Source organism: Tachysurus fulvidraco, chromosome 26 (assembly GCF_022655615.1).
Source record: "Tachysurus fulvidraco isolate hzauxx_2018 chromosome 26, HZAU_PFXX_2.0, whole genome shotgun sequence".
NCBI lineage: Eukaryota > Metazoa > Chordata > Actinopteri > Siluriformes > Bagridae > Tachysurus > Tachysurus fulvidraco.
Window position 1 is genome coordinate 5,166,916 of NC_062543.1, and position 13,858 is coordinate 5,180,773.

The 13,858-nt window shown below is 38.6% G+C and overlaps 1 protein-coding gene across 1 annotated transcript; it reads left to right on the forward strand.

The window, feature by feature from the left end:
* Positions 1-2,722: 2,722 nt before the first annotated feature.
* On the forward strand, positions 2,723-11,898 carry im:7154036 (fermitin family homolog 3). Its single transcript, XM_027132976.2, has 15 exons — positions 2,723-2,866; positions 3,605-3,729; positions 4,101-4,334; positions 4,462-4,578; positions 6,364-6,532; positions 7,736-7,838; positions 7,943-8,050; positions 8,567-8,695; positions 9,125-9,171; positions 9,551-9,675; positions 10,042-10,148; positions 10,543-10,758; positions 10,916-11,040; positions 11,131-11,272; positions 11,402-11,898. Exons 2-15 carry the CDS (start codon positions 3,606-3,608, stop codon positions 11,579-11,581), a joined length of 1,926 nt encoding a protein of 641 aa, XP_026988777.2. The 5' UTR covers positions 2,723-2,866; position 3,605; the 3' UTR covers positions 11,582-11,898.
* The last annotated feature ends 1,960 nt before the right edge of the window (positions 11,899-13,858 follow it).

Below are 13,858 nucleotides of genomic sequence, written 5' to 3' on the forward strand. Positions count from 1 at the left end.
TGATCGTTGTGTATCTGTTCTGGTAATGACGTGACAAACTAAAATGTCAATGCATCATATGTGTTCTGAAAAATATATATGAATGTGTTTGTAAATCAATCGATGGTTTGTCTGTTTTGGATCTGCATTCCAAATTTCACTCATTATCCAACACCAGAAGGCAGTGCTTATGGAACATGGTACGTTAAACAAACCGTAGTGTTTAATACTACATAACGAGCAAAAATGCTGGCTATCTGGTCACCTTACTTTTATATTCAGCACCATGACATCACAGACATTGCATTCACCATCAACCTTAAGTGTACCGTGTGGAGGTGAAGATTCTAATGATTGATCTGATTGAAGAGCAGATTTCAGTGATCGTTTATCCAAATGACTTCCCAAAATATAAAAATTTTAAATATTTTAAAATATCAAAAACTGAAAGCAGTTGGCTTCAAGGGATTGGAGGGTCAGTCAAATTTTCAGTCCTGACAACGGTCAACCAAACTGGGATTTGGTTCCATGGCAAGGCATGGATTCCATGTTGGGAAACTGTGAGTATGGACTCAGGTTTAGTTGGTTCCTTGGTTGGGAGAAACATTTACAGCCTATAACATCACATGATTAACAAGTTCTACATATCCACATTTTAGTTTGCAAATATTTACTACAATTAATTTGCAAATATCCATGAAGCTAGTCAGGAAGTGTCATATTACGGCTTCTTATACATGACGGTAGCAAGATTTCCAAAAAGTCCTGGCCTAATGGTTAGAGAGTTTGTTTCCTAACCCTAAGGTTGTTGGTTGGAGTCTCAGGCCGGCAATACCACGACTGAGGTTCCCTTGAACAAGGCACCGGACCAATCCCCCACCCCACCCCACCCCACCCCCCAGCTGCTCCCCGGGCGCCACAGCATAAATGGCTGCCCACTGCTCCGGGTGTGTGTTCAAAAAGAAAGAAAAGAAATCTGTGGTTGACAGTTCACTGATCTTAAGCCACTTGTTCTTAGACCTCTAATCACTTCACAGTAGGAATGACCTTGTTCAAGTTTTCAGCACTTCAGCAGATGTTGGAGAACTGATCAAAAATATATGATCAAAAGTCCCTGAAGAGCTCCAAAAAAAGATATTTATTGATTTTGTTTCCAGTCTCTTCCATCAAAGATCAGGTACCCGAACAGACGTTTGTTGCAATGTCTTTATCCTGACATCACTGCAACTTACACAATGACCAAAAATGCAGTAGGAAGCACCTATGCAGAAATTTTGTCCTTCTTGCCTGAAATTCAAAATATTTTATTTCATTTCTTTTAAATAGTATATGAAATACTCATAAACACATCTAACATTCAACTCTTTTGCTCCAGGTGACAATATACCTGTATGTGCTTTAGCAGAAAGGTTGACAAGATTATTTATTTACACTGTACATCTCGTATTAAAGTTAATCCACAATATTCATGGTGTTCTGATTAAGAAGGAGCTAAACAGATCATTTCACCACAATTAAGCTTTGTGAGGTGCGGTATTCAAGGGTTGGTAGTTTTTAATAACAATATCTGTCATGTTAATAAAAAGAACAAAAAAATAATTAATGTATTTAAATAATAAAATAGAATATATCAAATTATGTGTGTGTGTGTGTATATATATATATATATATATATATATATATATATATATATATATATATATATATATATATATATATATATATATATAAAGTCTTTAACTGAAGATCATTCCATCCATCTTCTCAGTCGCCATCTTCTTTTTGCCTTTCTTAGTCAAATGGTCCTGATTTATAATCATTTTTATAACCTGGAATTATATTCACTTGTTTTGTTCACCAGGTCGAATTAGACCATCGAAATACATCACAATTTGATATTCGTACTGTTTCTGATACTCCAAATGCTGAGAGATTTGCAGGGAATCAAAATATTACACCTCTATTTTTATTCACTTTCCATTGTAAACTAACACCCATCTATTCCTACGCTATGCCCAGGGCTGGCTATGCTATTCTATGCCCAGGAGATGGGATTATTTCTAAATAGCACCACAGATGAGATGCTTTCTGGAAATGCTGACTGAATGATCACAGATAATTTCAATCAAATTCATGCTGAAAATGTCCATACTCATGTTATTAATTATTATCCATCATCCATGAACATGCCTGAGTTCTTTGTGTTGTAGTTCACACTTTGTCCAGTAGGGGGACATATCGTCTGCCTCTCATTGATTCTTTCGAGATTTTATGCAGCACTTCACAACAGCTCACAATGCACGTGTATGTTACAGGTAATAGTTTAGAGATGAAATGAAATAATCTTGTCATTATTTCATTACAGCAACAGCACTAGTGTGTGTGAGAAAATGTGTGTGTGTGTGTGTGTGTGTGTGTGTGTGTGTGTGTGTGTGTGTGTGTGTGTGTGTGTGTGTGTGTGTGTGTGTGTGTGTATTTAAGATTAAATATTTGTTTACTGACTGGCTTAGATTTTTTTCTTGCATTCATTCTACCCATTTTTGTGCATTCATTACATTTTTACTGCTTCTTCAAAACAGGAAAAGAAACTCTGTTCTGTGAACAGACTGCTTAAGAAATAAACTAAAAGAGGAACAGTTTGCACAGTGTGAAACCTCATCTGGTCTGTGTGTGTGTTTGTGTGTGTGTGTGTGTGTGTGTGTGTGTGTGTGTGTGTGTGTGTGTGTGTGTGTGTGTGTGTGTGTGTGTGTGTGTGTGACAAGGTAGGAAAGAGAATGACACAGAGACAAGAGGAAGTAGCAGAAGAGAGAGTCAGACCGTGGAAGACAGAGTGTCAAAGAACAAGGGCGTAGTCTGTCAAATACAATTTTCAAGTACCACAAACAAGGTAAGAGAAAAAAAATGAGTTGAAAGGGAGGGACAGCAGACTGGGTGTGTGTGGATTCTGTGGGTGTGTGGGTGTGTGTGTTTGGTTTTGTTGAAATTAGGGGGAAATTCGTTAGGCCTTGATTATCTCATGGCCAAGCACGTTCTCTTAGTTCAAGTCAAATGGGGTACATTTCAAAACGCTGAGAAAAGAACGAGCTTTGACTCGGTCTAAATCTGATGATACTCTGTAAAATGTGCGTTGATCTTGTGGTTTTGAATTCTTTCCTGCAAAACATAACACACGAGAAAACATTTAGCTTAAATCTTGATTGTAGGTTGAGTCAAGCTGAGACTTCTGTTTGAATATTATTTAATAAATAGTGATTAAACAAACAGATTATTAAACAAATTGTACTTCAGTATTAAACAAATTGTATTACGAATGATTGCTCAGAAGGCGCTGATGCATATTCTATCATTCAAGTCCCAGTTATGTATTAATGAGCTCATTAACTAAACTTCCAGGTTAGAGAAACAGAGAGACTTGAGGAGGAGCCACTGTTTATAGATGCTGTAATGTACTAATAGAAATGAACATGTTTTGAGGGAGTTCTTCGACATCAGGTCACATCGCACTCCCCATCGTTGAATATTTTTCTATACCAGTTCTTCACATTGTGATTCAATTCTTAAAAATGTTTTACTTTCTTTTTTCTGTGTGTTTTCTGTGCTTTTCTTGCATGGTGCCGCTACTCAGCATGGCACAGTGGGATCTGTCCATCATAGTAGAGGAACTGGGACCAGAAGCACCACCTCTTAAAATAAACGTCACATCTGACCTCCATATCGGAGGTGTCATTCTTAAAATTGTGGACAAAACACGTGAGGACTATTTTAAAGCACATTTTTACAACAGAAATACGAGTTGTTGTTCTGCTGTCATGTTTGTGCTATAAGTTTTACCTGCTTTAAAAGTCTCATACGTTTTTAATCGGTCCAATTAACCGCCGAGCGTAATACTGAGTGTTAATAGCGTAATACAGTCAGCTGCAGCATTATAAGTATCATTTTCATCCATTTTCATGAAAGGTGCCAATAATTCTGCTGTAAACCAAAACCCATGGCAGAAAGAGTCACTGCACTTCTTCTTATGCCTTAGATTAGATTCTTGCTTAAATCCAGTTTTATGTAGATGTTTTTAATACACCGTGGGGCACTAAGACCTTTGTGTATTGTTCTCTGCTGTGCTGTAGAGATCAAGAAGAACTGGTCGGATCATGCGCTTTGGTGGGAGCAGAAGCAGCAGTGGTTGTTGAGGCCGACGTGGACGCTGGATAAGTACGGGATCCACGCTGATGCTCGTCTCTGCCTCACATCTCAGCACAAACCCCTGAGGTTGTGCTTGCCCAATGGACTCACCGTCAAGCTCCCTGTTTGCTTCTCCGGCCCCATGTTCCGCAGCGTGATGGGCATCTGCAAGCTGCTCAGTAAGTGTGTTGGTGTGGATAGAGTAAATTAAAAATACAGGGTTTTTTTGTTTTTTTTTTTTCATTACTATGCAGGACATCTCAGGTTTTCTTTTTCTCCTTTTTCTTCCCCTAATCTTTGCTGCAGATATTCGTCATCCAGAGGAGTTGTCACTTCTTAAGCCAACAGAAGAGAAGAAGAAAAAGAAGCAGAAGGGTGAGGAAGAGCAGGTGTATGACATCACTTCTGCACCGTTGCCTACAGGTATCTATCTATCTATCTATCTATCTATCTATCTATCTATCTATCTATCTATCTATCTATCTATCTATCTATCTATCTATCTATCTATCTATCTGTCCATCTGTCCATCTGTCCATCTATCTATCTATCTGTCCGTCTGTCTGTCTGTCTATCTATCTATCTATCTATCTATCTATCTATCTATCTATCTATCTATCTATCTATCTATCTATCTATCTATCTATCTATCTGTCCATCTGTCTGTCTGTCTATCTATCTATCTATCTATCTATCTATCTATCTATCTATCTATCTATCTGTCTCTCTGTCTCTCTGTCCGTCTATCTGCCTGTCTGTCCGTTGGTCCATTGGTCTGTCAGTCTAAAGAGACATTAAACTGATCAATCAATAATCATTTTATCTGATTATTTTATGAAAACATTTTACCAGCATAAATACGTCTTTTTTATTTCGGTTGTTAGATCAAAATCTACTTAAGAAATAACGTTTTGTACATAGAAATGAAAGCACTTGCTTGTCCCAGTTACATCTAGAAGAAAGCTACACAGTGCCAGCTATAAACCGTAAAAATACAAGACATCTAATGATCCTGAATGGCTTCTTCTATTGAACCTTTTTAAAATTGAATACTGCAAAGTGGAGTTAGGGATTGCTACAGAAAACCTTTAGTGATCTCTGAATTCTGTCCTTGGGGTGTACAAACCTTTGCAGTCAGCTGTACAACCATCTCAGGATGCACACTATAGCAAACCTTCTGCCAGATGGGTAGCAACAATAGAAGACATTCAAAGCAGTCTAATCATTCACTTCAGACCTCAACATGTCTGTCTGCAGAACTGCTGCTCACTGGATACGTTCACTTATTTGGTTATTCCACTGTTCTGTGTCAAATCTATAAACTGCTGTGTGTGAAAAATCCCAGCAGATCAGCAGTTCCTACATATCGAAACCAGTCTGACGACACTGACATGGTCAGTGTCATGCTCAAAGTCACCGATTGAGGGTTTGACTTGAATGTTAACTAAATCTCTCTGACACGTATCTAAATGATTATATGCACTGTGCTGTATTACTTAACACTCCTCGGCACTGCTCCTTCGCTCCCTCAGCTCGACTCGACCGGTCCCAGGTAGGTATACATCAAGACTCATCTCTGTTTTGGCACCGAGGTGGTGGAATGAACTTCCACTAAATGTCCGAACAGTCCGAGTCACTGGCTATCTTCAAACGCCGAGTGAAGAACCTACCTGATCTTGCAACACTTAAACTAGCACGTCTTCCTCTTTATGTTTATGTGTTTAAAAAAAGCCCTGAACAGACTATTGTTAGGTCGATGGTATCTTAAGTCTGTAACCTAGTGAACCTAGTGATAATGTATTCATCCATAGAGACTTACTGTAAAAGCACTTTTGTACGTCACTTTGGATAAAAGTGTCTGCCAAATGCTGTAAAAGTAAATCCTATATAATTGGCTGAGTGGATAATTTTATAACTACGCAGATGTACAGTTGGTGAACAGGGTGGTCGGTGAGTGGCGAGAGAGAAAAAAGAGAGAGAGAGAATTCAGAGTGTAATGATATTATATAATATTTATACACATTAATATTATATGATTATTACACATTTTTTTAAAAGGAATTATCTTTAAAAGTTAACCCGTGTGTATTCCGCATGTATATACCAGTGTGCTTATGTAATACTTTTATACACACAAATTAAGTCCTTTATACCGAATGGGAGGTGTTTAGAGCTGTGTGAGAGTGAACTGAATTTGTGACTTTGCAGGTTCTATTTTAAAGCTGGCCAACGGCATGCCTGTGTTCTTCGCTGAATCTCCTCAGGCAGAGGAAGTGTATAAGATGATTTCAGTAAGTCAGCCCGCTCCAGCCCCTGAGACCATCGCAAAAATGTACAGACCAAGCAGCAAGATGGACAAAGCGCATATTAACAGCAGGTTGGCAAAAAAATTTAAATGCATTTATAAAATAATGGATATATGAAAACAGACTTTCTAATATTAAAGTTTCAGTGTTGTATACATTGACATTGATGGTCCAAGCTTTAGATAATAACAAGCTAACACCAACCATAAACATTAAATAATACAAAATGTACAAGACTGTGGAAAATGTACAACACAAAATGTACAATTTTTTTTTAAAGTGACGTGACATAGAGCTAAGCACGGTGACCCATACTCAGAATTCGTTCTCTGCATTTAACATATCCAAAGTGCAAACACACAGCAGTGAACACACACACACACACACACACACACACACACACACACACACCATGAACACACCCCTGGAGCAGTGGGCAGTCATTTATGCTGTGGCGAACGGGGAGCAGTTGGTGGGGTTCAGTGCCTTGCCCAAGGGAACCTCAGTTGTGGTATTGCCGGCTCGAGACTCGAACCCACAACGTTAGGGTTAGGAGTCAAACTCTGTAACTATTAGGCCACAACTTCCCCACTTTTTTTTTTTTTAAATGACTTTTTTTTAAAAAGTCTTTTTTGAGTGACTAATTATACTTCTTAAACTCTTAGTGGAATAATTTATAGTGATTTAAGTATTGTTATATAAAATATGTCCTTGCCATTATGCATAGCACTAATTCTTCAACAATCCATGCATTCTACAATCACGGCATTTAGCAGATGCTCTTACCCAGATCTCATCTTATACGGTAGCTCGGTGGACCTGGGATTTAAATTCACAACCTTTTGATTGGTAGTCAAACACCTTAACCACTAGGCCACAACCTCCACTTATCAGAATAAATGATGCAACTGACTGATGATGCAAATTCCTGAATAATAAAGTTTGCAAAACTGCATGAAGCAACACTGTTAATGATGATGATGATGATGATGATGATGATGATGATGATGATGATGATGATGATGATGATGATGATAATGAAGTCAAGAGAACTGCTTGCAAATTAAAAGCTTGGAATTAGCTTACCGACTTAGATCCTATGAATACATTGTGCCTATGAACTGAGAATGACGTTTGGAGTGTGACTTTGTCAGCACTTCATAGAGTAAATTTTTTTTCTGATGGATATTTAATCTGCTTTTTTTTTTAAACTTTGACATTCGTTCATCATTTTGATTATTAGCATAAACATCGTGCTGTCTTTCCCTTCTCAGGTGGCTCGATTCATCTCGTTCTCTCCTGCAGCAGGGAGTCAAAGAAGACGACAAACTATACTTGCGCTTCAAATACTACACTTTCTACGACTTGGCGCCGCAGGTGCTATTAAAAGAAAAACCAACCCTGTTTGAATGAAACTTTAAGCTTGTATTTTCACGCTAATGACCGCTATTTCTGCGTGTGGTCTGTATTTCTGTATGCAGTTGGACGCTGTGCGTTTGACTCAACTGTATGAACAAGCCAGATGGGCCATTTTGCTGGAGGAGATCGACTGCACAGAGGAAGAAATGATGCTTTTTGCTGCCTTACAAGTAGGAGAAAAAAACACAATTCCTCAAACTTTAATAGCGGGACGATTTTAAATCAGAGAATGGACTTTAAAATACAGAATAGTTACCATAAGTTAAAATAAGAATATTACCAGTCCAAACGAGGACCGTACTGGGTGTGTTTGTGTGAACGCGCATATATATGATGTATAAGTAGACTATGCTACTCCTCGTTTACTACACCTTTTATTTGTTTATTGTTATTTGTGAGAGGATTTTACATGAACAGCTGAATCCTGTGTTAATACAGTCAACATTTTATAAAAAGCTTCGTGACCAAGAACTTGTTACAATGCTTATGTTTCTCAGTACAAAAGTATAAGAGTATAAAAGTAGAATGCTAAGTAATTAGCTACATTGCTTTCATATACTACACTTTTTTACCATCATGTGAGACGAAATGTTGATATTTTGGCTTATTTGCACTGTCAGTGTGACTTTAATGGATGTGTGTGTGTGTGTGTGTGTGTGTGTGTGTGTGTGTGTTTACTCGTCTAGTACCACATAGGGAAAGCTTCCCAGTCCGAGCAGTTGGTTGAGTCTTGTCCTGCCATGGATGACCTGGACTCGGCTCTGCAGTGCTTGGAGGTCAAGCTGGAAGTAGAGAGCAGTGCAGAAGAGATGCTGGTACATATAAACTACACCACTGCAATGGGTTTACACATGTGCATACATGAAATCGACGATCTTATCCAATCAGTGCACAAGTGCTGTTATTTCCAATGGAATAAGCTAACTCAGTGTAATAAACCTGGCTAAAACATTGTGGTGTGTTAAATCAGCAGGTGTGAAACAGCACAAGATTGTACTTCGTTTGTCTCTTTTTAACAGAGGACTTCCTCCTCTGTCTTTCTTTGTCATGCTTGTTGCCGAGTGCTTGTTGTTAAGCGTCTAAAATCGAAAGCGTTATCTTCAACCACTTCGATCTCTCACTGAAAGCCAACAGTATCCTGGCTCATTTTATATCTTTGTAAAACAATAAGCATTTTTCAAGCTGTAATACTGTGTGTGAGACAAGAGGGTCACCTTATTTATCAGATCTCTGTGTCCATGCAGGATACTATGACAGCACCAGAGCTGCACGACTATCTAAAGCTTTTCAGGTGAGATAAAGCCACTAAACACGTTTTTAATTAGGGAACCATGTATCAGCTTCAACTACCAGAGCACAGACAAATATACAGTATGCATATAAATGATTTAGTCATTATATAGTAATAATGATGATACATGTAGCATAATTTCACGTGCATGGCATTAAAATCCATAATAGACATTTTAGACAATAATAGACAATAATTGTTTAGTTGTTGTTTAGTTGTTACTCCTAAACTGTATTGTTTTGTTACTATTCCTAATTATTAAGGTGTGTTGTTACAGGTGAGACGAATGTAAAGTGTCAACCGTCTTGATCTTTTTTTTACCCCTTTATATCAAACCTTGCCTATTATACAGTATCATGCAGTGTTTGTTTTTCTCTAGACCAAAGAAACAGACGTTAAAGAAGTACAAGCAGTTTTGGTTTACCTTCAAGGACACGTCCATTTTGTACTATAAGAGTAAGGAGGAAAGCTGTAAAGAGCCAATACAGCAGATGAACCTTAAAGGTAAGAGGTGTTTGTGATAGTACACACACACGCACACACACACACACACACAACATTTCCTCTTACTGTCTTTGTAAGCACCTTCCTCTGTGACCAGCCAAATGTCTCCACAAGATCAAAACTACAAGATATTTCTGTCTTGTGTGGTCAGGTGGCTGGTCAGTTTTTATGTATATAAATTCATACCCACATACACAATTACACACAAATATGATACATATAGTCACATTGCAGTGTACACTCTGAGATATAAGTCAACAATGGCAGTGTCTTGTGTAGAACAGACACATACGAGCACGGTTCATGGTTAAAACTGTAAGATTGTGGGGTGATTTGTGCCCCATCCTGATAAAGCCTCTTCCTTAGGATGTGAGGTGGCTCCTGATGTGAGCGTAGCTGCCCAGAAGTTCTGCATCAAACTGCTGATTCCTGAACCGGAGGGCATGAATGAAGTCTATCTGCGCTGTGAAAACGTGAGTGTGACGTTGTTCTATAAATGACCGTCTGTTCGCTTTGTGCTGATGTATTACAAACCCTAAGTGGAACAAACTCAGATGGATGGATGGATCGCAAACTTGATCGAAATTCAGCAATAGTGTGGTGTAAAACAGTTGAAGAGAGGAATAAAAATAAAATAAAAAAAGCTGTTTTGGCATTATTGTAGTAAAACCAGACCAAAATATTTTTGTGGGAAAATCTGTCAGCAGAAAATCTGCTCATTATGAAAGTCTATGAGGAAATGTTAAATAAATACAGAAGCTACCAGGAGCCTACTTCCTCGTGTTTAATATGTCAGCAAGCAAATCTGCTATGCTAATAGCATTTTCCACTTCTTGTAATAGCTACATTGTGTGTATCTCTGTGCAGGAGCAGCAGTACAGCAAATGGATGGCCGCGTGCCGTTTGGCGTCTAAGGGAAAGACCCTGGCTGACAGCTCTTTCTCTAGTGAAGTCCAGAACATTCAGTCGTTCCTGGCCATGCAGAGGACCACGCCAGGAAACAAGACGGCCCCGAGCGATGAGAGCATCAACACACACAGCCTCGTCTCACCACGCTACCAGAAGAAGTACAAGCCCAAGCAGGTAACACAGCATAGACTCGTTGGTTTGTTTTTCAATGAGTACTTGTCATCATTTCAAGTGCTTTTATTTTTTGCTTCCCTTCGTAACGTCCTACCTATTTTTGGATATTGTATTTGTTGACATTTTTTCTCGACCCTGTTTCTCTCTCTTTTTCTAGCTGACTCCTCGTATTCTGGAGGCCTATCAGAACGTGGCACAGCTCTCATTAACGGATGCTGTCCATAAGTTTCTGCAGATCTGGCAAGCTTTGCCTGACTTTGGGCTCTCTTATTTTGTAGTCAGGTAAGCCAAGTCGAGAACCTCATTAGAGTTAAAACAAGAGGATGGAGTCAGTTTGACAGTAATGTACCATCTCCTTTTTTCTTTATGCAGGTTTAAAGGGTGCCGTAAAGATGAGTTGCTGGGTATCGCCAATAACCGCCTGATCCGCATCGACCTCAGCGAAGACGAAGTGGTGAAGACTTGGCGGTACAACACCATGAGACAGTGGAACGTCAACTGGGACATTAAACAGGTGTGCTGTTCTGTCGCCGGCATCTGCAACAGAGAGTTCTCTCCAAGTGTTTCTTTTTCTCACTATGTAATAAATCTCCACTAACAAAAAAATGCTTCAGTCTTCACGTAACTCTTTGTTCTGTTTCAGGTCGCCATCGAGTTCAACGGCAACGTGAACGTGGCCTTCAGCTGCGTGACGGCAGATTGTAAGATCGTACACGAGTACATCGGCGGATACATCTTCATGTCCACGAGAAACCGGGAGCAAAATGACATTCTGAACGAGGAGCTCTTTCACAAACTGACAGGAGGCCATGAAGCGCTTTGAGAGAACAGACACAGTAAAAAATGGAGACTTCAGATAACATCAAAGAAACCGCGTTCTTCCCCGAAAACAGGCCAACGAACGGCCTTAGTTTTACAGCAAGAAAACAGACACTGAGATACATCATCTGCATCTAAAAGCTTACTTTTTTTCTGACCCACTAATGCAGAAACACTATTGTTCCTTGTTTTGGATATACAAGTTAATTCCTGCAGAAAAATATCTATATTATTCTGTCTTTTTGAGGGTCACTTTTTTTGTCATCGGTCCTGTAGCTGTTGAAATTAGTTAAACTTCAATAAAACTAATAAAACTATAAACCCGGATCAGTTTCTATTTAGTAATCTCCTGTCTCAAGATTAACATCTTCTTAAAGAAAAAAACTAAACTATAAAACTGGTATAAAAAAAGAGATTGAAACAAAAGATCAGTTAGATTAAGTGAGAGTTTTTTTTTTTCTCTGTGAGGGAACGTGTGAACAGGAACATGCTGTGGTGAAAATGTTGTTTGTTCAGGAAACCACAACGCATCGCAGCACATCCAGGTGCATTAAAATAACACTGCGCCCCCTTGTGTCTTCGTGTAGAGATCACATTTATACACCGACATCTATATACGATACGTCTTTATCCAATCATGTGCCGGTGTGACACCGACATCTGTGACCTATCGTATGTCGTGACCTTAGAGGGCGCTGTTGCTAAAGTGCAGCTTAAAATAGGTCGTCTAGAGAAGTTCGCTACGTAAACAGAGTAAATGCAAAATCTTGCGTAAATCTTGTTGCGAGAACGCGCCAAGCGCCCTGAACGTTACATTCAACGCGCGTGCCGTCGTGCTGCAAAGAAACAGTTGCGTGCGCATTGAACTAAAGACTCATTTACAGTACTTAAAAAAACAAAGCTATTCAAATGCGTTTGCATTCTCTGTTTTCATGACTGCTTTTTTTTTAACTACTCTGAAAGGCATTTATTAATTAAGGCTAAAAAATGTAGTCAGATGCTTATTATTATTATTATTATTATTATTATTACAAATTTGAATTAAACAAACTTACAGCACGGTCACCAAATATGATAAGGCATTAGGTTATTAAAAGGATTTGGATCTCATGTCAACAGAAACAAACTTACAGATAGAATAGAGGGAGGTAACGGATTCTGATAACCTGTAATGCCTTATCATATTTGGTGACCGTGCTGTAAGTTTGTTTAATTCAAATTTGTAATAATAATAATAATAATAATAATAATAATAATAATAATAATAATCTTATTATTGTTTATTTAATATATTAAATTTTTATAATTTATATAAAATTAATAGTCTAAAGCAAAAGCATTTGAATAGCTTTGTTTTTTTAAGTACTGTAAATGAGTCTTTAGTTCAATGCGCATGCAACTGTTTCTTTGCAGCACGACGGCACGCGCGTTGAATGTAACGTTCAGGGCGCTTGGCGCGTTCTCGCAACAAGATTTACGCAAGATTTTGCATTTACTCTGTTTACGTAGCGAACTTCTCTAGACGACCTATTTTAAGCTGCACTTTAGCAACAGCGCCCTCTAAGGTCACGACATACGATAGGTCACAGATTTCGGTGTCACAAACTCTGATTGAAAAATTTTCCAGAACTTTTATCTGGACTAGTTTTTGATACTTGGTTTATCTTACTGATACTGAATATTTTACGGGATACAAGTAGTACTTGTGTTGTTTTTTTTTTTTACTTGTGAATAATTTTGTAAGCTATTAGGGTTTCAAAAATATCTGTATATTTACGATGATTTACATATAAATTAAATCCATTTCAGTTCCAGGTTGCATCAGTACATTTTTCTACCACTTATCCGAACTTCTGCGCCTATCTCAGGCGTCATCGGGCATCAAGGCAGGATACACCCTGGACGGAGTGTATCCTGCACCAACGGAGTGCACACACACTCTTATTCACTCACGCAATCACACACTATGGACAATTTTCCAAACCTACCATGCATGTCTTTGGACCAGGGGAGGAAACCGGAGTACGGGGAGAACATGCAAACTCCGCATACACAAGGCGGAGGCGGGAATCGAACCCCGACCCTGAAGGTGTGAGCCAAACGTGCTAACCACTAGTTATTACACAGCGAAGTTGATTATTTTCCAATAGCACATCTCTTAAAGTGTGGATTAATTCATCCTACATCACAGCAGTAAAGAGCTCCATTTCCAGTGTGCTATGTTAGTAGTGTACCTTAAACCCGCAGAGCTAATTCTAACAAGTTCTTACACAAGACCCCT